Here is a 26,136-nt window from a genome sequence, read left to right as displayed (position 1 = left end):
AAAGTGAAAGTGATACATTGGAGAGTGATAAACTGCCAACCAATCATCTCCTAATTGTCATTTTTCTAACACAGCCTGTAGCATGACAGTTAGGAGCTGAGTGGCTGGTAGTTTATCACTCTCCAATTTATCACTTTCCAGAGCTTCATACACAACGAGTTTTATTGCTCGTTGCGTATGATAAAACTCGTTGATAAATGAGGCCCTGTGTGACAAGTAAATTAGCCATGAGGTTCTGTAGGGCCACTTCTGTCTCTGCATAGCGAGGTGCAGTGTGAACTACAACCCACCTACCCCCAAACATATAGAGAAGGTGGGTGGGCCACTAAATCGTAGTCCGCACTGCACAGAAAGAATATAAATCAACATAAATTATACAAGAGATTTATTGAATTATAGATTGAGTCTACATCTTAGAAATAAATATAAAAACAAGTTTAAGACAAACTTTTTTTTAATGGAGAATTGTCGTTGTGCAGTTTCCTAAACGGTCATAAAATATGTCAATCAGACTAGTTAGGTTTGAAATACAGAATTATAAAAATATATATTATATTTAAGACAAATTGTAATTCTCACTGTAAAGGGTTTACCCAAGGCTTACTCACAGCATTAATGTAACAATTTTCTCCCTGAAACACAGGCACATTGTACACATAGGTCAAGCGTTATGGCAATTACTATCAGGGGGTAATACAAGTTTAGTAAACAAGCGATAAGTGTACTGTCAAAACTATGAATTAGTCTTCTATACCTCCCCTCCACTGTTTCCCCAATTCTCTGTAGTTATGAAAGAATATTTAAGATGCTGTTACTAATGCGCGATTAGTTCTATTTTTCAAAATTTTATAAACACTACAATTGATAATGTATAGATTGAGTGTTTGGTCCATAAATGTTTTGAGTTTTTAATCATGCTATAAAAGAAAAACACATAAGTGCCAAGCATCTAAATCTAAGTATAGATTTTTTTTTTGTGTGAGAAGACGACCTTTAAATATACTATAAACTTGGATAAAACTCAGAATGGTAAGAGGAGGTTAGTCACATAAGATAACTGCAGCTTTTTTTGGTTCTGACCCATTTAATCGCTTTCTTGAATATGGCTACTGGATGAGCAGTAGCTACTGGGACTGTACACGGTAGTGAGGAAAGGTAACGCAGTGTAACCGTGCCTGCCAGCAGCTTGCTGATCACAATCCAAGCAGCTTGCCCTTGCAAGAGACTTCAGAGGATATCCAGTCTATTTATTTCAGCTTTGACCTTCTCCAGGTGCTCAGGTTTGAAGCTAGAGAATAGGGGTAGGCGTGGTGGTCCTAAATCTATTCCAGATACATGTGACATTATATTTTTAAATTCTGGTAATCCCCAGCCTGCCAAAAAAAAGCATAAAGAAAAAAAGAGCATTCATTAAACACAGAATTTAAGACAGGAAAGAATTTACTATGGGATTCCCCACTACGACTGTAGGGACAGAATTCTGTAACAAGTTCTTCCTTATGTTACCCTTCAGTCTTCCATCCTCCAATATGAAAGGGAGTCTTTGTTGTAGAAATCCTCTTATTTGTAAAAATACTGTCTTCCTGAACTCAGGGCCTGATTCACTATGGATCGCAACTGCGATTGCAATAGCGATTACGCACGCAGTTCAACTGCGATACTATGCTAATTAATTGTGATCACTATTCCCTTGCAGCACTACACAAGGACGCCCACTTTACTTACCACACATCCGTAATGTTTAGCAAGACTGCGAAACCATGGGTACAATAGAGTACCATCACAACCTCACGCACACTTGCACAAGCCCAGACCTTACTTCCACGCACGCTATGAGATCTCAGGCTGCAAAGGCCATCACAGTGGATAATTTATGCACACCCCTGTAACGCCGCTCGAACGCACTGGCACGACTGCGTTTTGCTGACCACCCCCCACGTCACGACCCACAAATGGCACTTCCTGTCAATCACTCTGCGATGGGTCTGCGTAGCCATTGTGATTGCAGTCCCCATCGCAGTGGGCGGTTCGCACACGTGCACTGCACTGCATACGCGTATTAGCAACTGCGTTCCTTGCTGAATAAAGCTCCCTATTCATACTTTGATATAACTGAATGTTTCTATCACCTATATGTACCTCATCTGCTAAGCTGTAGGTGCGGGCATGCAGTAAGTGTTCCGTTTTAATGCCTCTTTTCTAAATTTTGTTCAGTAGAGAACAGTTGTATATACTGTACCTGGTTTATGCCAGGAGATGTGATCATTCAGTGGTAGAGGCTAGTGACAAAATGTGCTTTATTGCTGCAGATCAATGTTAATATCACTGTAATAATGTGAATAGATAGCAAAAGCGGTCGGTATTAAGAGACATACAGACAACCAGAAGCGCCCGATCATCATTATCAATTTAAATTCCTCGATTATTGGGGAGGGGGGGAGGACGTCATTATTTTTTTTACATTACTTCCCCCATGCCAACTCCATTCGCATACATTCAACCTCTTATTGTACAAACAAATGGGCCAAACTCTGAATCGCAGGTAAAGCAGCTGCAAGTGCGGATCGCTGCGGCAGCCAGAAGTAATACTTTATGCAAAAGGGAGTATCCATATGGCTTCATGCGGACGTCCGCACCACCCACTGTTTCTCCATCCACAGCTGCAACAGTCATCATTAGTATCCCCACTTACACCAACTCCATGCTGGGTGCAATAAAACCCGCCGGAAACATATGTTCCTTTGTCATACGCACACTACATATTAGCACGGAACTCTGGCTGCCCGCCCATGACACTCCCTTGAAACAGAGGTCTTGAGTGTGTCTGCAAGGAAGCCACAGTTGACGCCCGGCAATGCCCATATCACAGACAGAGAGATATAGGTACCCTCCGTCAAGGTGCGTAGGCATAGTGCATTGTATACGCAGTTTGCTAAACATCGCTAGACGTGTCTGCTTTTGGACTTGCATGCCTGATTCTAACTATAAACCACTTTAAAGACAGTTCAAAAACATATTTTAAAAAGGGACTAATCTCAATTTATATATTTTTTTTTTGTGTTAATCGTGCCTAACACAGGATCATTTAGGTGCTCAATAAAGTTTTATGCTAAAACAAGAGATATGGTAAGAACTTACCTTTGTTATCTCTGTTTCTACGAAGTCCATAGGGTTCACAGGGTTGACCTTGGGGTATAGCTGGATCTGGATCCACGGGCACCACGCAGTTAAAGCTTTGCTGCTCCCAGGATGCACTTGGGTCCGTCCTCCTCTATACCCCGCCCCCGAGCCACAGGCACCTCAGTTGGTAAGCAGCTAAGGCCGGAGGAGGAGACTAAACAGAGAGAAGGAAGACTGGAACACACAAGAAACCATACTCACAGAAATGGGAGACGGAAAACCGGTGACCAGCCACACAGCCCATTTGAAGCCAGGTGCGTCAGGGCGGGCGCCCTGTGGACCCTATGGACTTCGTAGAAACAAAGATAACAAAGGTAAGTTCTTACCATATCTCTTGTTTTCTACTTCAGGGTCCATAGGGGGTCCACAGGGTTGACCTTGGGGATGTCCCAAAGCAGTTCAACTAAGGGCAGGGACGCTCCTGTGCTGAAAGGAGTACCCGGCGCCCAAAGAATGCATCCTGAGAGGCGAAGGTGTCAAACGCATAAAACCTCAAAAACGTCTGAATCGAAGACCAAGTAGCCGCCTTACACAGCTGAACAGCGGAGGCGCCACGTCTAGCAGCCCAAGAGGGACCCACAGAACGAGTGGAATGAGCCTTAACAGAGGCTGGCACAGGTAAACCCTCCTGTGCATAAGCCTCACAAATAACTGAACGGGGCTAACGTTTGCTTGTTGGCAGGCCAACCCCTCTTGTGAAAATCGAAGAGGACAAACAAAGAATCCGACTTCCTAACCGAAGCAGTCCGGTCCACGTAGATTCTAAGTGCCCGGACTACATCTAAGGAAGCCTCACCAGCGGAAAGATCAGGTGACTGAAAAGCTGGCACAACAAGTTCCTGATTAATGTGGAACTTTGAGACCACTTTGGGCAAAAACTCAGGACGAGTGCGGAGCACCGCCCTGTCCTGGTGAAAAATCAGAAAAGGGGGCGACAGGAAAGCGCCCCCAATTCTGAAACCCTCCTGGCAGAAGCAATTGCCAGGAGAAAAATGGTCTTAAACGTCAGCCACTTGAGCTCCACCGACTCAAGCGGCTCAAAAGGAGGACCCTGCAAGACCCGCAGTACCACCGCCAAGTCCCACGGAGCCACCGGAGGCACGAAGGGAGGCTGGATCCTGAGAACACCTTGGAAAAAGGTGTGAACGTCTGGCAGTGTAGCAATCCGTCGCTGAAACCACACGGACAAAGCAGACACATGAACCTTCAGAGTGGCCAGGCGTAAGCCGAGGTCCAAACCCGATTGAAGAAACTCCAAGATTCTGGAAACCCGGAACACCTGCGGATCATAGTTTCTGGATTCACACCACTGAAAATAAGTGCGCCACACCCTGTGGTAAATCCGTGCGGAAGCAGGCTTGCGTGCCCTAAGCATGGTACCAATGACCGAACTGGAGAAACCCCTAGACCTCAAGACGGCTGTCTCAAGAGCCACGCCGTCAAAGACAGCTGGCCCAGATCCGGGTAAAGGCAGGGCCCTTGAGACAACAGGTCCCGACGCTGAGGAAGAAGGTACGGAGCGTCGATGGAGAGGCACCTCAGATCGGAGTACCAAGGACGTCTGGGCCACGCCGGAGCCACCAGCACGAGCGTGCCGCCGTCCTGCTTGAATTTCCGCAGAACCCGAGGAAGCAGGGATATCGGAGGAAACAGATACGCCAGGTGAAACGTCCATTTCACCGACAGAGCGTCTACCAGACAGGCGCCTGCGTCTCTTGTCCTTGACCCGTAAACGGGCAACTTGTGATTGTGACGGGAGGCCATCAAGTCCAGCTCTGGCAGCCCCCACCTGTCCACGAGTAGCTGAAACACCTCTGGGTGAAGCGACCATTCCCCGGGATGCACGTCGTGACGGCTGAGGAAGTCCGCCTCCCAATTGAGGACTCCGGGAATGAAGACTGCCGAGATCGCTGGAACGTGACACTCCGCCCAAGCAAGAATGCGAGACACCTCCGACATTGCTGCCCAACTGCGAGTTCCCCCTTAGTGGTTGATGTACGCCACTGTGGTGGCGTTGTCGGACTGCACCTGAACCGCCCTTCCGTGAAGAGCGGGGCCGGACGACTGCAGGGCCCTGTACACAGCCCGCAGTTCCAGGATGTTGATGGGGAGAAGTGCTTCTTCCGCGGACCAACGACCCTGAAGCGATAATGAGCCGGTCACTGCCCCCCAACCCCGGAGACTGGCATCCGTCGTGAGCAGGACCCAGTCCGGGATCCAAAAGGGGCGCCCCTCGACCAGATGCGCTGTCTGAAGCCACCAAGCCAAAGACTGCCGAACCTCCGGGGACAACACCAGCATCTGAGAGCGGATCCGGTGAGGTATCGTTCCATTCCGATAGAATCAGCCCCTGCAGGGGCCGGGAATGGAACTGGGCAAATTCCACCATGTCGAATGTCGACACCATGGAACCCAGAACTCTCATAGCTGAATGGACCGACAGGCGGCAACCGCTCAGGCAACTGTGTATCCGCAGCTGCAGGGAGGAGAGCTTCTCCGGAGTCAGGAAAATCCGTTACTGACGAGAATCCAGCAGGGCTCCCAAATGAACCATCCGCTGTGATGGAATCAGGGAGGACTTCTTCCAATTTATCAACCACCCGTGTGCTTGAAGACAAGCAATGGTCAGGTGGAGATGTCGAAGAAGCACCTCCGGGGAGCTCGCCAGCAGCAGAAGATCGTCCAGGTACAGCAACAGACGTAGACCCTGACCCCGAAGGTGGGCAGCCATAACTGCCATCACCTTGGTGAACACCCTCGGAGCCGTGGAAAGGCCGAAAGGCAACGCCCGAAATTGGTAGTGATGGTTCAGGATAGCAAACCTCAGATACCGCTGATGTGCCGGTGCTATGGGCACATGGAGATAGGCGTCCTGGATATCGAGGGAGACCATATAATCCCCGGGTTCCATCGCCAGAATGATGGAACGTAACGTTTCCATCCTGAACCTGGGAACTCTGAGGTATCTGTTGAGAGACTTCAAATTCAGGATAGGGCGATGAGAACCATTGGGTTTCTGTACCAGAAACAGAGTAGAATAGTACCCCGTCCCGCGCTGAGACTGCGGAACGGGAACAATGACCCCTGCTTGTAGCAAGGATTCTATAGCTACCTGAATCTGACCAGCTTTGGTCTTGTCCAGAGAAGGACTCGTACAGAAAAACTGGTGGGGCGGCCTGAACCGAAAAGACAGGGCGTACCCCTGAGAGACTACTTCTCGAACCCAGGCATCCGTGGTGGTATTGTGCCAACACTGGGCGAATTGGAGAAGTTGGCCTCCCACTCTGGGGTCCCCCAGAGAGAGGCCCTTCCCATCAGGCAGCAGGCTTATCCTCCTGCTTGGAAGAAGGGCGCCGAGCACTCCATGCTTGCTTCTTGGGCTTGGGTGCGGCCTTGGTCGCCGAATGTCTCGGGAAGGACTGGCCCTTGGCCTTACACTGAACCCGAAAGGACCGAAAGGCAGAGCTCCTCACTTTAGCCGGAGCAGAGGCCGAAGGCAGGAAAGCCGACTTGGACTTAGCCAAAGTATCATCTATTTTGTCCAAATCCGGACCAAATAGTAAATCACCATTAAAAGGCAAGGCCTCCAGACCCTTTTTTGAATCTGCATCAGCCCTCCAGGACCTCAGCTACAGGGAGCGCCGAGCAGACACCGCTGCAGCCGACACCCTAGAAGTGAGCAGGCTGGCATCCAAAGACGCTTCCCCAATATAGGAAGCTGCATCCCGCATCTGTCCCACTAACGCTCTCTGGATATCCGGAGCCTCATCAGGAAAGGTATCCTCCAAGGCATTGGCCCATGCCTCAATGGCTTTAGCCACCCAGGAGATAGCCATGGACGGACGAGCCACCGCCCCGGAAAGAGAATAAATGGACTTTAAACTTCCTGTCCGTGGGATCCTTCAAAGAGGAGATAGACGGCAATGGCAGCGTCGCGCTTTTGATCAAGCGGGTAACGTGGGAATCCACCGCCGGCGGAGTCTCCCATTTCCTGCAATGAGCTTCAGGAAAAGGATAGTTCGCCGCCAACCTCTTCTGTGGATGGAACCTCTTACTGGGTAATTGCCAGGCCGCCGCCATATGATCCGATAATTGATCAGACAGGGGGAACACAGTTGAAGTCACCTTGGCCTTTTTAAAATTAGGAAACTTCGACCTAGGAGCCGGCGCGTCATCCTCAACATGTAGGATAGCCCGCACCGCCCTAACTAAGGCTGGAACATTAATGGAGGACTTAGCTTCCACCTCCTGCCCCATGGCGTCAGAGTCCTCATGGATTTCTCCATCATCTGAGGACACTTCCGAGTCCGACAACTGCGCAGCTAGTGAACTCACAACCGGACGTTTAGACGCCCTTGGTGGCACATCACCTTGCAACATGGACTGAAACGCCGAGGATGAAGCCGCCAGACTCTGTACGGAGCTGGAGAGAACATCCACCCAAGGCGGAGGAGCAGTCGGAGCAAAACTCTGCAAAGGCACTACAGACTGACGTGTCACTGGGGAAGACTGCACATACACAGGCAGTCCCGAGTAAGGACCCACAGTCTGGGCCCCGGGGGGAGACCGCAACATTTGTGGAACACCCGGGGAATGGGGGATGGTGGGCTGCGGCAACGCCCTAGAAGGGACCGCTGATGGGACCGATAACCGGTCCGCAATAGACGCCAGCACCTGTGAAAACATCGCCCAAGGAGGGTCCTGTGATACAGGGGGGTTGGAGGGGCCCGGTACCAGCTGGCACCGCCCGCACAGACCATCCTGAGATAAGTCCTCCCCATCATCTCCAGCAGCACAGCGTCTGCAGGAAAATAGCACAGGAGCCACAGAGCGCTCAGTCTCCTCATCAGACATGATACCGGAAATCACAAAAAATAGGTATCACCAGAGGAATTACGGTTTTAACACCCGCGCACTCACCAGTATGCGACACAACAGCCCAGATATGGTACTGTGTAGCACACAACAGTATGTGACTGACCCCACAAATACGTGTTTTATATAAGTGAGGGTCTCAGAAAAACGCCCTTCCCCCACACACCTGTCGGGCCGTAGGAGAAGGAAAGGGATAGTTATAAGCTGACAGCAAGGAGAGTAAGTCACAGACAGGCAGCACTAGCAATAGTCACATACAATGCAGAAAAGTTAGTACTCACTGCACCTTCCGCTACAATCAACCGCCCAGATTCAGTGTCCGGGAGGGCTATAGCGCTGTGTACACTATCCTTTAGCAGGGGAGAGGTACACAGGGGGACCGGTCCACTTGATACCGCCTGGGAGTCTGCGATGTGCCAGTAAAGATGGCCGCCGGAGACCTCAGAGGAGGAGTGGCCGTAAGATAAGAGCAGCTCAGCGACGCCAGACTGCTTGTTGAAAGACGCGCTGAGCTGAGGGGAGGAGCCGCTAGACAGGGAAGGCTGCCTCCCCTGGCTAGCAATTAACCCCCGGGTTGCCGGTCCCGCTACCAGCCTGTTACCCTGGTGGTCTAGCGGACACGCGGGGTATTCCTCAATTGAGGGGGAGCCCGCCGCCGCCGCTAGCGCCTCCGGTCTGTCCCCAGAGACCGGAGGCTTCTGACTGCATACAAAGTATCCGCGGGCCGCCGCACGCGGCGACCTGTGGCTTACCTGATCCCCGTCGCATCCGGCAGCAGTCAAGGGAGTCCCCAGAGCCCGGCTAGTACAGGCTCTGGGGTCCCGCCGCGATCCCCAGAGCTGTACTGGCGTCGTGGCGCCAGCGGGGAGAAGGAGCAGCAGCGTGGACGTCCTAAAGGACAATCTGATGCTGCCGCTCTAAAAGTGTAAAAAAAGAAAAAAAAAGAAAAAATTTCTCTTTTAAAATAAAGCTTAGGGGCTGCTCCTGCAGCCCCACAGCGACAGGGTGACCCGACTCCGGCCGGGCACCAACTAAAACTGAGGTGCCTGTGGCCGGGGGCGGGGTATAGAGGAGGACGGACCCAAGTGCATCCTGGGAGCAGCAAAGCTTTAACTGCGTGGTGCCCGTGGATCCAGATCCAGCTATACCCCAAGGTCAACCCTGTGGACCCTATGGACCCTGAAGTAGAAAGTTTAGTACAGGAGCCAACATAAGGCGTTCTGTTGTCATCGCATCAATACTCCCGTCATAGTTTCCACACCCTCAAAGAAAACATACTCCGTCCTCCAATGGAGTCTCACATCTCCCTCGCCAATAAAACAAACCCTGTGTGGTTATATTCTGAAAGGATTACTACATCAGTAATGAAAGGAGAAAACTGGGAAGAGGACAGAAACAATGGTCCCTCTACAGAATGGGGAGGTCTTGGATTAAAATTTACTAGCACTAACAGGTCATTCTATAACAAATATATTCATTCAAAGTAATTTCTCAATCCTTTAATCTTATATATTCTTCTGGGAATTCTCTCCTCAACTATTGCATTGGAAATGTACAGTGGATTCAAGACTTTTCTATAATATATATATATATATATATATATATATATATATATATATATATATATTTTTTTTTTTTCTGTATTTTTGGATTAGTTCTAAAGAATGAAATTTTCTACTTACCCAAAGCAAATACGAAAGTCATGAATTCCTGCATCTTACACTATAATAAAACACAATTATTAGCACTTCACCAAAAAGAAAAGGAGTTGTCCATTTTCCAAAATACACCTCCATATAACCTGGACTACCCTCATCCATGACGCCACCATTAGCTAAAGCCAGATGACATATTAAATTGTTTTGAACAGGGGGACAGTGGGCTGGTGAGTTATCAGTGAGAGGGGGGGAACACTTTAATATTATACAGCATTATAGGAGAATTAATTTGTTCTAGGAAAACATAAGTAGTAAGTGTACTGTACCTGAATTTGTCGGGCTTCTTTTAAATTGCCTTTTTCAAATGCCGTCAACATTTTGTTGGTGGTGGAACCCATGTAGTTGTATGTACTGTTAACACATTATTCAGTTTTGTTCAGGTTGTTAAAAACAAAGCTTACAAAACATTTAATACAGTATAGAAGACAAAATATTCTCTCGTATCAGAGTACAGTATTGCAAACAGATCAGATAACTATGCATGATGAGCATTACTAAAAGGAGTGTCTTTAAATGGGAACAAAGAGCGCACTTGTTGCCTGCACATCAATGGAGGCAGCCATTTTGTGGACTAAACCAATATTCATGGTATACAGAACAAACACTAGGAACACATGACATCACCAAACAAAAGCCATTATGGATTTAGCCCCAGCCTCTATCCACTCATCAGTTGCATCCGGTCTTCCATAGCCTCATAATAACTACTTGTCACTTGTTCCAAATACAGTATAACGGAATCGGTATGTAATGCCGGCGATTGAATAGCTGCCAGATCAAACACCGACAGCGGAAGACCGACGGTTCGAAATCCCAACGGGAGGTGGTAAGTACCACCCATAACCTTAACCTCCCCCCCATTTGTGCCTAACCCTAACCTCCCCCTGTTGGTGCCCAAACCTAACCCCCGATTCCCACACCCTAAAAGCATAGCCTCCCAGGTGCCTAAACCCTAAGTCCCCCCGGGAGTTCCTAAAGCTAACCCTCCCCTTCCCGCGGCTAGAACCTTAGACACCCGGCTTACCTTCGTTCAGTATGCCGGGATCTCGTTGTGGGGCTAATGATAAGCGTCGGGCTTACGACTCCTATCTTTAGTCCCATGTCGGGCTTTTAGTGTCGGGATTTCTATCCCACCTGCGGTATCCTGAGTACATCCCCAGTACAACACTGGGAAGTTGCTATAACTCAGCGACATCATTATACCTACAACTGGGGGACATAACCTAGTCAGGTCCTCAATGGATATCTTGTAATAGAAGAGCCATTAAGCGGTTAATGAGTGTTCCATAAAGGAAGGGAGAGGCAGATGGAGGCATGTCTATAGCAGTGTATTGGTTTGTTAAAATGAGGATTGGCGACTCATTTTAATTTTGACTTAAACCATCTCAAACACATACCTCCCAAGCCTGCATTTGTTTTGGGCGGCCTGTACCATAAGCAGAACACTCGAGCATTGCTGGGGGCTTTTATTGCTTTACATACAGATTGTAATGCAGACATTTGTGATTCCAAACTCCCCAATCTTGGAGGGTATGCTAACAGTAGGCAGTGTGAATTTATGCAGTACTTCAAGAACTTAGTTTACATTGGTGCTGCAGTGTGGAAGATCATTTATGATTGAATTTTTTTTTTTTTTTCTTTACACACATCCTCTTTAATTGCCCAAATGTATATAAAATGAACTCTCAGCTGCATGTCACTTCCCGGTGCTTAGAACTTATCTTTTCTGGGCAATCTGTGCCTACATTTCCAGGATTTCAAATCCACCTGAAAACGCACATGGTGGAAATAGTTAAATCCTCAATTCAAAGTAGAACCTGCAGCCATTTTTGGGTAGCCCAATTTATTAAATTTGCAATTTTACATTTTTCCCCAAAATACTGCTTTAAGGCTCAAAATCCATGTTACAAAACACATTACATGTTAATTCCTCAAGGTGGCCACACACATAGCGATCTGCACACGATCAGCCGATGTGTACGATTTCCCTTGAAACTCTCCCTGGCAGCTCTGCACACGATTTGGTGTCCAATCTTCATACGATCTCTCCTGCAGTCAGACTTTCACAGCGCATCGCCTCCTAGATTGTCAGATCTGCCCTACTGATCTGACAATCTAGGAGGCGATGCGCTGTGAAAGTCTGACTGACCAGCGGGGACGCACATCGCATCGTGATCGTAAGTGGGGACTCACGATTTACTCAGGATTTGGCCGTATTTTACATGATCTGTCGTTCCAATTTGTCGGAATCGGCCAGATCGGGTAAAATATTGCTGTGTGTGTGTGGCCATCATTAGAGAGTCTCTGCTGGTGTTTATATAATCAAAATGTTTGTTTTCTTATGGAGATAGCAAACATAGCATGCATTTGTATTGTTGGGAAACGTAATATCAAAACAGATAACATCAATTTGCTTTTAGGTTATTGGAATCAATGTGGGAGGAAACTGATGCAACTCAGGCCCCACCACACTTTTTTTTTTTACCTGCCCACTGCTCCATGTGCACCAAATGCCAAAGCCCCCAATAGTTGCTGTAAAAAAAAACAAAAAAAACAAAGAAAACATTTGTATAATATAAGTTAATACAATAGTAAGACCATTTTCTACATATGTAACTATTAAAACTGATTTTAAATGATATAGGGCCCGATTCAGACCCGTTCGCTATCTGCGTAGGCTCGCTAGATGAGTTTGCAAATTTGTCAAAGTGACGCCACGGGAAGCGATCGATCGCCAAGGCATAAGCACGCCCACTATGTCTTAGCGAGTGGCCACTTTGTTGTATGCGTACGCCCAATCGCACAGGCAGAGCCGCCCACCAGCAACACATCATCTCCAGGAAGTGTATTAAAACATTGGCACATCGAGCACCATCGGATGTGAACGCAGTGCTTGAGTTAGCTTTACCCTACCGCAAGCATTGCGAGGAAATCAGTGTAAAAAAAAGGCAAGTGACGTGTACTATGACGCTGCCTATTAATTATGCACGCCTCTAAAACGGCGTTGAAACACTCAGGCACGCCTGCGTTTGCATCTCCAACCCCCCGTTATTAGTGTCCTGCCCCTGTTACCGCCCACAAACGGCCTCTCCTGTCACTCATTACCCTGGGCTGCCTTTGCTGGGCGAACGAGAGGGTTGCGATCGCAGTGTGTAGTTCGCACACGCGCAGAACGAAGCGTGCGCATGCGCGTACACAGAACATCGGGCCGCTTGCGAACGCACAGCGCGAGCAAGCGGCTCTGAATCAGGCCCATAGTGAAGTACTTGCCTCGTCCACACCATACAGAAAATCAAACTGGTTATTTTCATGGATGCACATGCTGAAGTCCATAAGGTTCACATCACTAAACTTAACCCCTCGGAAAGACGGGATGTGAAGCTGCATCCTGCCCACCAGCTCATACACCTTATCTGTAAAAGACAAATCACGCTCAGTCCAATGGGGGGCATCCACTAGACGATTTTATCCCTGTCCAACCTCTTAACGATTTTCCCTTGAGTTTCCCTTGAAATTTGATCTTCCAACTCTAAACAACTTGCAAAAGATTTGCAAACGATAAACTATGTTGTTTCAATCTGTGATTAAGAGCTTTCAGCTATAGTGGGCAGATAGTGGTTCATCGTTTGATCGTTCAGCGTGAACGATGTGTAAACGATTTGTAAACAATCAAGTGAAATTGACCTGCATGTTCAGTCGATGGAGGAGACGATCAAACGACCAACGGGAGCGCGCATCGTACATCGTTAGAAACAATTACTGCACGATTTGCAAACGATTTTTAAACTATTGAACGATAACTATATAGTTATCGTTCAATCGCCTGCTAAAATCGTCTAGTGGATGCTCCCCATAACTCTTCTGAACTTAGGTGCAAATATTGGCTACACTAGGTGGAAGCAGCCATTTTGTGGGCCTATTTAGTAGTCTTGAGAGCTTGTCAGTGCCCTACAAATCTAACTGAAGTACATAGGTATTTGTTCAATCAACAAAATGGCTGCTTCAACTGTGTGCAGGCAACATACTGTTTAAAAGAGAAAATGGCTTATATTGAAATCCTTGTTAGGCATGTTATTTCCTCCCCTAGTCTCCACCATTCCTTGTGTTCTATCAAATAAATGTGACTATCGCCTGCCAATTTGGATTTTCCCAGTGTGGGAAGTGAAAAGCTCTCAACCATTACCATTTTTTTCTGTGCTGCTATAGTGTGAATATTATCCTGTATTTATAATCATATGATCAATCTGTGCCTTTATACAGTTTTAAAACTAATCAGCATAGTAGACAGGTGTCGGCATGTCCCACAAACAATTGGGATTTAGCACCTTTTGGGCCTTTCTGTATGAGCCATCTCGTAGCTGGATATATCCCACCTTTCGTGGTAGAAATTTATCCTCATACATTGATGCTGCAGTCACACCAAACAGCCCCTTTTAGCATGCCAGGCTTCGTATGACTTTTCTTGGGCCGAGCGTCTTTGTTGCCCGAAAATGCATCATAGTCACATTATGATGCAACTAAGACACACCGGGAGACTGCTCTGATTAATCGATAGTAGCACACAGATATAGAAGTGTCTAAGTTTGAATCTGTATATGAAGTGCCACAATGTAGCGGCAGCTGCTTTTTTCCATGCCAAGTTCCGGTGTGCTTCATATACAGACTCAGGGCCCCATTCAGACCCACTCGCAAGCGGGTCGATGGTGGGACACTGCGCACGTGACTTGTGCGCAAGCCCCGGAGCGAGAGAGAAATTCTCTCACTCCGGTGCTCGCTACTAAAGGGGCGACTGTCGATGTTGATCGACAGCTCGAACTGCTTTGTAGGCGTGGTGGGGGGGTGGCCAAACAAACTGGCATTCCTGGAGGAACGCCTGCCGTTTGTAGGTGGCCCTACTGACATCACCAGTGATGTCAGTAGGGAGCTTCCTGCTCTGTTAGAGCAGGAAGCTGCCTGGGGCTTGCGGTAGACGGAACCCTACCGCAAGGGTCTCCTTGCAAGCCCCGATGGTTGTGATGGTCTTGACCATCGCGACCATCAACCTGGCCGCTCGCTAAAGCCGTAGGTGGTCACCCACAGCTTAGCGAGCGGCCAGCTCTTTACAGAGAAGCGGCCTCCCCTCATTCAGAGCGAGCGCTCGCATTTTGCGAGCAGCTCTGAATGAGGTCCTCAGTTGCACACAGATATAGAAGTGCCACATATCAAACTAATCAGCACAGTCTCCTGGTGAGTCTAAGTTAAATCGCATGCGACTAAAGCCGCGTATCCACAAGCCGATATTAATGGACGACTGAACGATAATGACATCGTTATCGTTCAGTCGTCCATTAATCGTGCAGTTTAATGTCGGAAACTACTAGCAATGCTTGCTCCCGCCGGTCATTTCCAACATCAATCATCGCCTGAACATGCCGGTCAATCTGCCGATAACGACAGATTGGCCATGTTCAGTGATAAGGGAGGGTGCCTGCACTTAATGATATATCGTTCAGTGTAGGCACTACAGGGAAAGAGGAACGACTGTACGATTACGATGTGGTAACTGTACTGTCTTTCCTAGTCGGCAAGTGGATACACACCTTAAGACACATTTTCAGGCAAAAAAAAGACACTCAGCATCAGCAAAGTCAAATGGCACCTGCACCTGAAGGCTCACACACCAGGCGTCTTGCACCACATGGCGTATTAAAGCTAGATGTATTAGGACACAACTGTACTTTTAATAAACCATCACATATTGGACATGGTGCTTGAGACAAGATGGGCGAAGATCTACCAAATTATTCTTTAGTCAATCACAGAAATAGGTAAACATTTGTTTTCTCAGTACTTAACTTTTGTAATACTCCTACATGACTTTGAAAACCGATAATAGGATCTCATTAAGGACAGTTAAGCAACCATGCTAGCTTTCTAGAAGCTATTGCCAATTCCTTCTATAACATGTGAAGCAGGATTATGATAATGATGATGAATCTAACACTGATTGCAAGGTGCAGACATCAAACAATTATTGTTATGTCGTTTGAATGGATGCAAGGCCAATAAAATGAATATAAAATTGAAATGCTTCGGTTGGGCGGGGGACTGCTGTTAATGATCATATATTCCCTATACAGCTCTTTGTAATATAAAGTAATTGGCACAATATAAATTATGATAATTACATATTATAGAGGGAGATCTGATGTGATCACTCCAATGTTCACTAGAAAAACCAGGTGAATCATACGAAATAAAGCACGCTCAGCTGTAAGTTACCACAGCTCTTAGAAGTCGGCCTTGTGTGTTTTTGAAATGGTTGCGGAACTCATCGGTGACTACTAATATCCATGTGATTTACCGTATGAAATGAAATAACCCCCACATGAAGCCAACAAACCAGACTTCTCTCTCGCTTTCACTTCACATTTTCTGTGTTCCAGTTCCATGTAAACACCTCCCCTATAATCCCCAATCCCAGAAGCTGCACACTTACAATTTATGCCCGTCAGGCATGGGATGTGGTAATAATAAAACGGGAGACTGGGAGCAGCAGAGGCCACTTCTTTCAGGTAGAGTACCAGTGCATCTGTGGAACAGGAACATAATGGAAGGAAAAGGGCAAAATAGATCTTCTACAAACATGTAGTAGTTTAGAATGCTTTGGGAAGTGCAGTTTTTGAATCTACATTAAATAGGTTGCAAAGATCATTTTCATTATTGAAGCACGTTCCCATAAGCTTAATATTGTTACTGTATATACACCTCATTAAACAGTATAAACTACAATCGGAACTACATAAAATTAATAATAATTTAATATGGCCAGATGCTTCGGTTTTTAGTTTTTATGCACTAAGATGTATAAGAGGCCTAAATCATGGACACATCCCATTTCTCAGCCATTGAATGAGAATGTGCATTACTCTTCATTATCACATTAGTCGCCTCTGGCTTAGCCCTCCCCCTAGAAGCATAGCCACGCCCACTATTTACACCACCAACGTTTCGTTTTAGGTTCTTAAAATAAATCACATAATTTCTTTATTGCAAAGAAAAATGTGTCCACCCAGTGATTTGCCACTTTAATTGCGCAACATTGTACATTTTTAGTGTAGAGTCTGACTATTTGTACATGGGCTGTACATGGTAATGTGAGAGGACATAATTTTACCTTGACTAGAAGGTTTGACAAAAGAAGGGCCCACAGCACTGATAGCGTCAGCTCCACAGAAAGCAGCATGGGCAGCCTAACGAAGAACAGAAGTTAATAAAACTTACTGACTAGGTCTAGGTTACATATAAAGCAAAACATCTGAGTCCTGATAGACTCTGTACCCAAAGGTTAGTGATCACTTGGTATGCCAGTCTTATACTAGCAAACCAGGTTTAACAATAAGCAACGTTTTGAGACGACAGTATTGCAAATTCTGTAGTGTGTGCGCGCACGCGCGCGTGTTTAATATATTAATATATATTTTACACCCATACATATTTTTTTTTTTTTTTTTTTTATACACCACGTTTAAATCTTATGGGATAATATGGTGCAAATTAAATGGCTTTCTGGTAATCCATAATAACCAGATATTGTATGACAGTCTAGGGTGCATTACACTAAAGAAAGAAAGTGAACGATTTGGTATGATATAAGCAGCGCATGTTACTTGCACCACTAAATAACATTAACTCATTAAGATTAGTAGGGTCTTCATGGCAAGTCTCTTTCAAAGACCTCGAATATCATTTAAGAATCTTTTTGGTTTAAAATCAATAATTATAGAGAACAGAGTGGCACAAGACATTATGGACACTTACCAAATCTTTTGAATCCTCCAGGCTCAGACAACCCACATGAACAACTACATTATCCATTCTACAAGAGAAGTGATTCAATTAGTGAAAAAAAAGGTTAATTAATTTTTGCCAAAAAAAAAAAGTTGTGTTTACGGGTTATATTTTCAAACATACTTTCCATCAGATTATAGAATATATGTACAATGCCATGCTTATTTACAGCGTGCCCATGGCATCCACCCCCTCATAAAATCACAAAACAGTAACTTATATTTCCTTCTTGTTTTTTTAATTTACTGGATTTCCGGATTAGAAATCACATCTGTACTAAACTCAATAGCCTACATAGTAACACTCTGATAAGGGGTCAGTTTTATTTTTCAAATTGATGAATTCTAATCAGTTAACAGAATGTTCTACAAATCTACCGGGCACAGCCCAATATTCTCATCAGAAGATGTCGCCTTTTGCGTGGCTACTCACTTGCCTCTTGCATGCTTCACCCATTCTTCAGTGAGCTTCTTCCTCTCCTGTACACTAAGCGACATTCCTTCTCCGGTTGTCCCATTTACTGCAGAAATGCAAAAGAACTTGAAAAACGGAATCACTATAATATATATATATATATATATATATATATATATATATATATATATATATATATATATATATTAGTACTTTGTAAAGTAGTTTCTTTTCCAAGACACACAAGCCCTCTCCTTCTCTATGACCTAGTGTATCCAAGTGCTTCTCTATCAAATGTACTTGGATGTTCCAATACGAACTATAGCTCAACATGTCCAAAGCAAAGCTCATTACCTTCCCCCACCAAATTCCCATGGCTGCCTCCTTGATCTTACCTTTAACCCTCCCTCCATGCATCTAGTATTTCACTCTGTCATGTCACCTTCTACATCACAGTGTCTAGTGTCCAATACCGCTAGTGTCCAATATCGCTAGTGCCTATACTTTGCAATTAATATTTTAATAAAGGGAGTTTTCTTTTTCCTTGCTTCAAATTGAGGTTATTAACTAATGAAATACCTCTTAAAGGTCTCTCCAGTACCTCTAATGTCTATACTGTGGCAGGGTATCTGCAGTATAAACATTAGAGGTAATTCATCAGTTAATAGCCTCAATTTGAAACAAGAAAAATAAAAACTCCTTGTATTAAAATCTTAAATGCAAAGTTTTGAATCTTAATTAAAACACAATGGATACCGTAAGAGAACAATCTATATTATCCTTGGAGCAATTCCCTGTCGAATTCTTAGGGAATAATGCTTCCAGCAACAGCTATCACGTCTGGTCTTGAAGAGAAATTTACCACCATTTTAGATCAGTATTCATTAAAAGGTCAAGTGTCAGAATGAATAGGCATCTTCAGAAAGATGAAATCATCTGCTAACACATTAGCAAGAATGTTTGGACTCTAAGTGGTATATTTACTAAAGTGCGTGTTGTTAGTAGTGGAGCTGTTGCCCGCTTTTCATTTATCTAGTACCTTCTAGAAGATAATAGCTAGAATCTGATTGGTTGCTATGGGCAACATCTCCACTTCTAAAAACTTTCCCTTTAGAAAAAAGTGCTCACAGCCAATAAACATCTTTAGACAACAAAAACTCACCAAATATATTCTTTATTTTCTGTGTGTTGACCAGATAATCTACATATTGCCGGATGATGGAGAGATTGACATCACTACAAATAAGAATAACCAAAAATGTTTCCTTTAAGATGTGAATATTTACTAGTATAAAATGCACAAACTCAGCTTTAAAAAGATTATAGAAGACTAATACACCCTTTAAGACTTACCTGTCTATAGTCATTGGGGTAAAGGTTGCTGCTACAAGGCCCCTCAACCTCTTCCCAGCAAGTGACATCGTCCTGTAAAAATAAGATTTTTAAAGTTCAAATTCTACACAATGATCAGAGACTACAAATATTTTAACGGCTCATTCAGATTGGGTGCTTTATGCCCATGGGTGGTCGGCTGTGCTCCGGCAAATTCACCAAGGAACGCACAAAAATGTAGAATTTTATTACAAGCACAGAGATGAATTACTGATCACAGTTAAGCTGGGTACAGCGATGCGGCACACGACCTGGCTGCCAACGGGCTGACATATCAGGTGGTACGTACACACTGGGCAATCCGGTGCCCGACATGCCGCCCCCTTCCCCTGCGTAGCGTTGCATGGGATCGTCAGCTGCATCGCCTAATCTTACTGCATGTACAAAAGATCAGGCGATGAGGGATGAGCGCGTACTACACGATATAGTGCACACACAGTACACATTTTCAATGATTTGGCGTTCCAATGTGTCAAAATCAACCAAATAGTTAAAAATATTGTGTAGTGTGTAGGAGCATTTAATCTCTCTGCTAGATGCACAATTGATTGGATCGTGCTTTGTTTGTTGTAGCTACATGAATATAGTAAAGAGATGTAGGATACTTGGGGAGATATTTATTAAAGTGCAGGTTTTTAAAAGTGGAGATGTTACCCATAACAACCAATCAGATTCTAGCTATTATCTTCTAGAACAGTGGTTCTCAAACTCGGACCTCAGGACTCCACACAGGTCACGTTTTCCAGGTCACCCAGCAAGTGCACAGGTGTCGTCATTACTCAATGACACATTTTAAAAGAGCTAGGAGAGAGAAAAAAAAAAAGAAAAGACTCCTATCAGGGCACACTCCTGGGCTGTATTGATGGCTACAAAATTAGTATTGGAGAAATAGGACAAACTAATTACATCTAAGTGAGATCATAATCATATGTGAAATTTACATTAATGTCTCAATTAGCAGACAGACCACCATATATTTACCCATTTAATATATCTGAAATAGATGTATTGATGTTGATATTAAAACTAAAGTTTATTAAATTCTTAAAATGAAACATAGACACTCGAAATCAACTTATTATACAAAGACAGCATAGACAAATAAGAACATTAATAGTGTATGATACACTATATCTATTAACAGTGATCCACTATATCCAGGTCTATTTGACAGTACTGGAAGTATAGTTATAAATATTTGCTAATGATATACACAATTGAAATCGACAATTCATCGAAATGCCACCCTAAATAGTACACATGCGATACTTCACTAATCACAGAAACCATGCATATGGTGCTGGGGGTATAGTTATAAATATATGCACAATTGGAATAGATAATTCATCAAAGTACCACCCTACCTAGTACACATATTAAGATGCAATATTTCAATGATCACAGGAAACATACATATGGTATGTCTAGTAAAAGTAGTCCCTCAATAATCCACCGGAACCAGTGAAAAATAATACATAGGATGAGCCCACCACAGCCTTCTAATGTGATATTAGTTAATAAAGGTGTAATGTACTGTTATCTAGGGTAGGATATTCTAAGGTTGAGTGGATCCACCTGTATATTTAGATATACAAATAACATATAAATATAAAAAACATGTATCACAATTGACATACAAATACAAAACTAAAGGCGAAATAATAAACAAATACATACAACATGCAAAAGGTATAATGATACCACAATATTAAAATGCTGAACACCACGGATACCACCTATATATATAATATGGAGGTTATTAGAGGCGTCCCTCTATTCCGATCTGGGAGAGTACATATGGTACTAAATATTTTCCTGATATAGATACAGGTATAGAGTGGTGTGCTTATATGCCCAGGATCTGCTGTTGCCTGTCTTAGATATTAGAGGACAGGGAATGAGAGTCCCAGGAACTGGCACCAGAAATTAGAAAGCTGCTTCTGCTGTTACAGCCCAGTCTCACCAGTATCCCTGTTGCCGTACAGCAGCGCAGGGAATCCAGGCAGCTGGCTATAATGAGAGAGCAGGAAAAAGTAGAAGGAAGAAAGTACCTGCCAATATTGTCTCCCTTCTGTATGATCGTCCGTGGTGCAGGGGTCCAGAGTGCGCACTGTGGAGCCCACCAGCAGGCTGTCTGACACGTGTTTCGCAGGGGCTTTAGTGCCGAGGAGCGGACGCCGGGGACGGAGCTCAGGGGTGAGCTCCGTCTTCCGGGTCCCGCAGAGCACTATGGGAGTGACGTAATGATGCCGGGGTATGGACAGCAGCAGCACTGGAGCAGGGATAAAGCTAAGTGTTTGTGTTTTTTTCTTTTGTGTGTGTGTGTTTGTTTGTGTGCGCGCGGAGGGGGGGGGAGCAACTACAGGGGGCTAACTACTAGAAGGGGCACTACAGGGGGCTAACTACTAGAAGGGGCACTACAGGGGGCCCTGCATAATGGGCACTACTACAGGGGGCACTACTTTAATGGGCACTACTACAGGGGGCCCTGCATAATGGGCACTACTACAGGGGGCCCTGCATAATGGGCACTACTACAGGGGGCCCTGCATAATGGGCACTACTACAGGGGGCCCTGCATAATGGGCACTACTACAGGGGGCATTGCATAAGGGGCACTACTACAGGGGGCACTGTATAAGGGGCACTACTACAGGGGACATTGCATAAGGGGCACTACTACAGGGGACATTGCATAAGGGGCACTACTACAGGGGGCATTGCATAAGGGGCACAACTACAGGGGGCACTGTATAAGGGGCACTAATTTGATAAACAGTTTACAGGTTATAAACTATGTTCCCAATAATCTGGTTCTACACGGACATAAAAATTGTGCAACCTGTCTTGAGCTGAGGTGACGGCCTGGCAGGAGCAGAAAGGAGGGTTGGTGAAGTAGATCTGTCAGGGTGGGAAGTAATGGGCATTACTGTTTGGCATAATGTGTATTTGGCATTACTGTGTGCACAATGTGCTATTAGGGGCATTACTGTGTGGCATAATGTGTTGTATGTGGCATTACAGTGTGGCATAATGTGAAATAGCATTACAGCATGGCATAAATTTGTTATAAGCGCTTTACTGTATGTCATTATGTGTTATATGTGACATTATTGTGTGGGATGTGTAAGGGGCATTGCTGTGTGGCATAATGTGTTGTAAGGGGCACTCCGGTGTGGCATAATGTGTTGTAAGGGGTATTCCGGTGTGGCGCACTGTGTTATAAGTGGCATTACTTAGTGTGTCATAATGTGTAAGGCACGTTGCTGTATCATGTAACCACACACCTTAAACGTAGTCTTTGGGTGTGTTTGATCTTTGGGTGGAGGGGGGGGAGGGGGCGCCTGAAACTTTTTTGGCATGGGGGAGCTAAATTTATAGTTACGCCACTGCTAGCAGGAACACTACTACGAATGCTTTATGAGGAACCTACTGGGATCTTCCATCATAGCCACTTCCATCTGGTACTAAATGCTCTGCTTCTGGACTTACTGCAGCTATTTGGAATGAATTTGGTCAGTAAAACTGCCTACTCATAAATTAATTCACCCCAAGTAACTACAGTAAGTGGGTAGATTCGGAACAGTGCATTTCGTACTGTGTGGAAAGAGTAATTTCGGAGGGTCTATATAGCAACCATAAAACACCCAAATGGTAGAGCCTTAATAGCGATCCCCTAAAGGGATTTGAACTGATAATTTTGTCATTAAAATGTTAATAATTCCTCAATAGCCAACTGAGAAGAAACAGATTATTAGACCATCGTTATTTTATACTCTGCTCAAATAACCCAAAAGTGTCTTAAGCTGCATATGATTTTGTAACCGATTATCTGTCAGATTATCTATTTGATTATCCCTTGAAAAATGAACGATTTTTTGAAGTGTAATGAACGATTTTTACAACGATGAACGAAAAATGTTCCTTTCCTTAATGAAAATCGTTATGTTGGACAGCCTGAAATGAACTACAAACGGGAGCGCGCTTGAACGATTTTCGTTCATTGTTGTAACTCAGAAACTGAACTATTTTTTGAATGATAACAACGTCGTTATAGTTAAATCGTTCAAAACATCGTTACGTGTGTATGCACCTTTATTCATAGGATTTTGTAGTGGGAAACCTGGAGTTTGGCTTTTTCTTTACAGCTCAGTTGTTGGATCGAAGTATAACAAAGAGTCCAGTAAATCAGGCAAACAGGATACAGATATGCTGTGGTTGCACAATTGTATCCTATTTTTTTTTAGAAACACCACATGCAGTCATTTTTAACTACCGCTAGAGACATAAGGAGGTTAATTACTAATAAATTCTGCAATAGACCATAGCAATCCATTAACAACTAGTGTAGATCAATCAAGTGCAAGTTAGACAATAAGAGCAAAAGTCTGATGGGTTGCTATTGGTTAATTCACATTTGCATATTGTTACTAAGCATCAATGCACTCCATGTTGAGATTTGGCATGGTATACACTTTATTTACTATAAGCTGAGAACACATTCATTGCAAACAGACGTTCCATAGTGTACATTGCACTAGATTACTCAAAGCCTACTATGTATTGCTAGTAATGGGTTACAGTGGATTTACACTTAGTAAATAACCCCAGTGGGTCTTGCATAAAAGGGCTGCTTACAGTTACTAACTCTCAAAGATTTAATATTGTGTGCTGACAATACACTTGCTCTGCTATTCTGTGTATAACATGTATGATTCCTGTGTTGGTTGTAATACTGCCCAAAACTAAAAATTTTTTGCCATACATTAGGCGGGTATTTATCAAAGCTGGGAGAGTGATAAAATTGAAAACAAGAAAAAAATTACCAACCAATCAGCTCCTAACTATCATTTTATAAACACAGCCTGCAAAATGTAAATCGGAAGCAGATTGGTTAGTACTTTATCTCGCACAAATTTCTCTCTCTCTCCCAGCTTTGATAAATACCCCTTAATCCACCATCAATTTAAGGCATTTTAATATACACATGATACTGAAAAAAGAGAAAACTAACAAGTACTGGGCAAATGACCAAATACTAGTGGTGTAAACATAACATGTACTTTTGCAGGCAACCATGCTACATCCAGGCACCTCAGATTGTTATACAGGATGATTTTATAGTGGATGATCATTGCATTTCCTTCACTTCCTATATTTATTGAGAACAGTATGCAAAACATGTCAACCTTCTAAACAATATATTCATTGCAGTCTGATCAACACACCTCACTATGGATTATACTGGAAGCTATATAATACAAATACCATTATGTATGATATTACAGTACTGTACCTTGCACTCTGCATCCTCTACCAAATGCACACACTAGCAGCAGCACTGTGCTTCTCAGTTCTTGTATTATACTCCAACAGCAGCACCAGGAGGACTCTGTGGCTGTGATTTACATGCTGCTGTCACATGACTGCTCCCCGCCAGCTGCATGCTGGGAGAAGGAGAAGTTACAATTTGTTCCACAATTTTTCTTTCATTATTAGCATAAAGAAATAGAACGTTGGTGTCTTCCGTGTATTACTGTATCATACTACACTCGTGGTGTCCTGAGACCACAACTCCCAGCCCTCTGTGCAGTGTGATCAGCTGTTTATCCTGATGAGACTCACTGCTAGGAACAGAGAGAAACTGTGGTCATCTGGAATACTGGCTACAGAATACAGAAGTAACACACCATATTGTGCTGACTGATCACTTGATACACGGTAATTGGAACGGGAACTAAGCAGTCACGTGATAGTGGCATTTGTTTACACAGCATTTTCAATAAAAAAAGCCACAAAAAAGTTAATCATTTAGTAAATCTTAATTGGTTTCAGATAGATATAAATGTCCATTGATCGCTAACAGCCATCGATGGTGTTGCCACTCTTCCCTAATTGCACCACCGTCGGCCTGGTCCCTAAAGGCTTGTACTAAACGGATGATCACAAAAAGGGATGATCAGGATGATTGCATGCAGTTCACCTCCAAGACACTAGTTGGCAGGTTTTTTCTCCTTAATTTCAACTGTTACAACCTACAAAACACATATTACATAAAATTATATAAAAGTCAGACCCCATAAGTGATTTATAATATCCTTATTCAGTAATATGTGCATTATCCATATTTTATTATATATTATAATATATGTACATATAACATTGAATAGTGTGATATAGTGATTGATCACGTTTTTAGTGCATATAACTATACCTGGGAATGTGTTCTATATGTTACCAGTAGGAAGATGGCTGTATCTTTTTTATTTACGTGGGATGATGGCGTTATAAGCGCATATAACTATACCTGGGACTGTGTTCTATATGTTACCAGTAGGGAGATGACTGTATCTTTTTTATTTACGTGGGATGATCACGTTATTAGCGCATATAACTATACCTGGGACTGTGTTCTATATGTTACCAGTAGGGAGATCGCTGTATCTTTTTTATTTACGTGGGATGATCACGTTATTAGCGCATATAACTATACCTGGGAATGTGTTCTATATGTTACCAGTAGGAAGATGGCTGTATCTTTTTTATTTACGTGGGATGATCACGTTATTAGCGCATATAACTATACCTGGGAATGTGTTCTATATGTTACCAGTAGGAAGATCGCTGTATCTTTTTTATTTACGTGGGATGATCACGTTTTTAGCGCATATAACTATACCTGGGACAGTTCTCTATATGTTTCCAGTAGGAAGATGGCTGTATCTTT

At 44.1% G+C, this 26,136-nt stretch overlaps 1 protein-coding gene across 3 annotated transcripts; it reads right to left on the bottom strand.

Annotated features, from left to right (window-relative positions):
- Positions 1 to 436: 436 nt before the first annotated feature.
- On the bottom strand, positions 437 to 25,349 carry NPL (N-acetylneuraminate pyruvate lyase). Of its 3 annotated transcripts, XM_088447200.1 has the most exons (13): positions 24,706 to 25,349; positions 20,125 to 20,210; positions 19,371 to 19,442; positions 19,180 to 19,253; positions 18,036 to 18,123; positions 17,574 to 17,631; positions 16,930 to 17,005; positions 16,252 to 16,344; positions 13,044 to 13,186; positions 12,259 to 12,305; positions 10,040 to 10,124; positions 9,738 to 9,777; positions 437 to 1,373 (listed from the first exon to the last, which is right to left on the bottom strand). In XM_088447200.1, exons 3-13 carry the CDS (start codon positions 19,436 to 19,438, stop codon positions 1,228 to 1,230), a joined length of 918 nt encoding a protein of 305 aa, XP_088303326.1. In that variant the 5' UTR covers positions 19,439 to 19,442; positions 20,125 to 20,210; positions 24,706 to 25,349; the 3' UTR covers positions 437 to 1,227. The 3 variants fall into 3 exon arrangements, with proteins under 3 accessions (XP_088303326.1, XP_088303325.1, XP_088303328.1); XM_088447199.1 differs by lacking the exon at positions 20,125 to 20,210; XM_088447202.1 differs by lacking the exon at positions 24,706 to 25,349 and having other exon boundaries at positions 20,064 to 20,142.
- Between the last annotated feature and the right edge of the window lie 787 nt (positions 25,350 to 26,136).

Source organism: Taudactylus pleione, unplaced genomic scaffold, assembly GCF_031769625.1.
Source record: "Taudactylus pleione unplaced genomic scaffold, aTauple2 ptg000423l, whole genome shotgun sequence".
Taxonomy (NCBI): domain Eukaryota; kingdom Metazoa; phylum Chordata; class Amphibia; order Anura; family Myobatrachidae; genus Taudactylus; species Taudactylus pleione.
This window is presented reverse-complemented; position numbering and strand designations above follow the sequence as displayed.

Coding starts and splice junctions, on each gene's coding strand:
- NPL (XM_088447199.1), bottom strand. Junction 18,124..19,179: donor GAAAATAAAGAATATATTTG/GTGAGTTTTTGT, acceptor GCATTTCTGCAG/TAAATGGGACAACCGGAGAA. Junction 9,778..10,039: donor AAGAAGCCCGACAAATTCAG/GTACAGTACACT, acceptor GTTTTATTATAG/TGTAAGATGCAGGAATTCAT.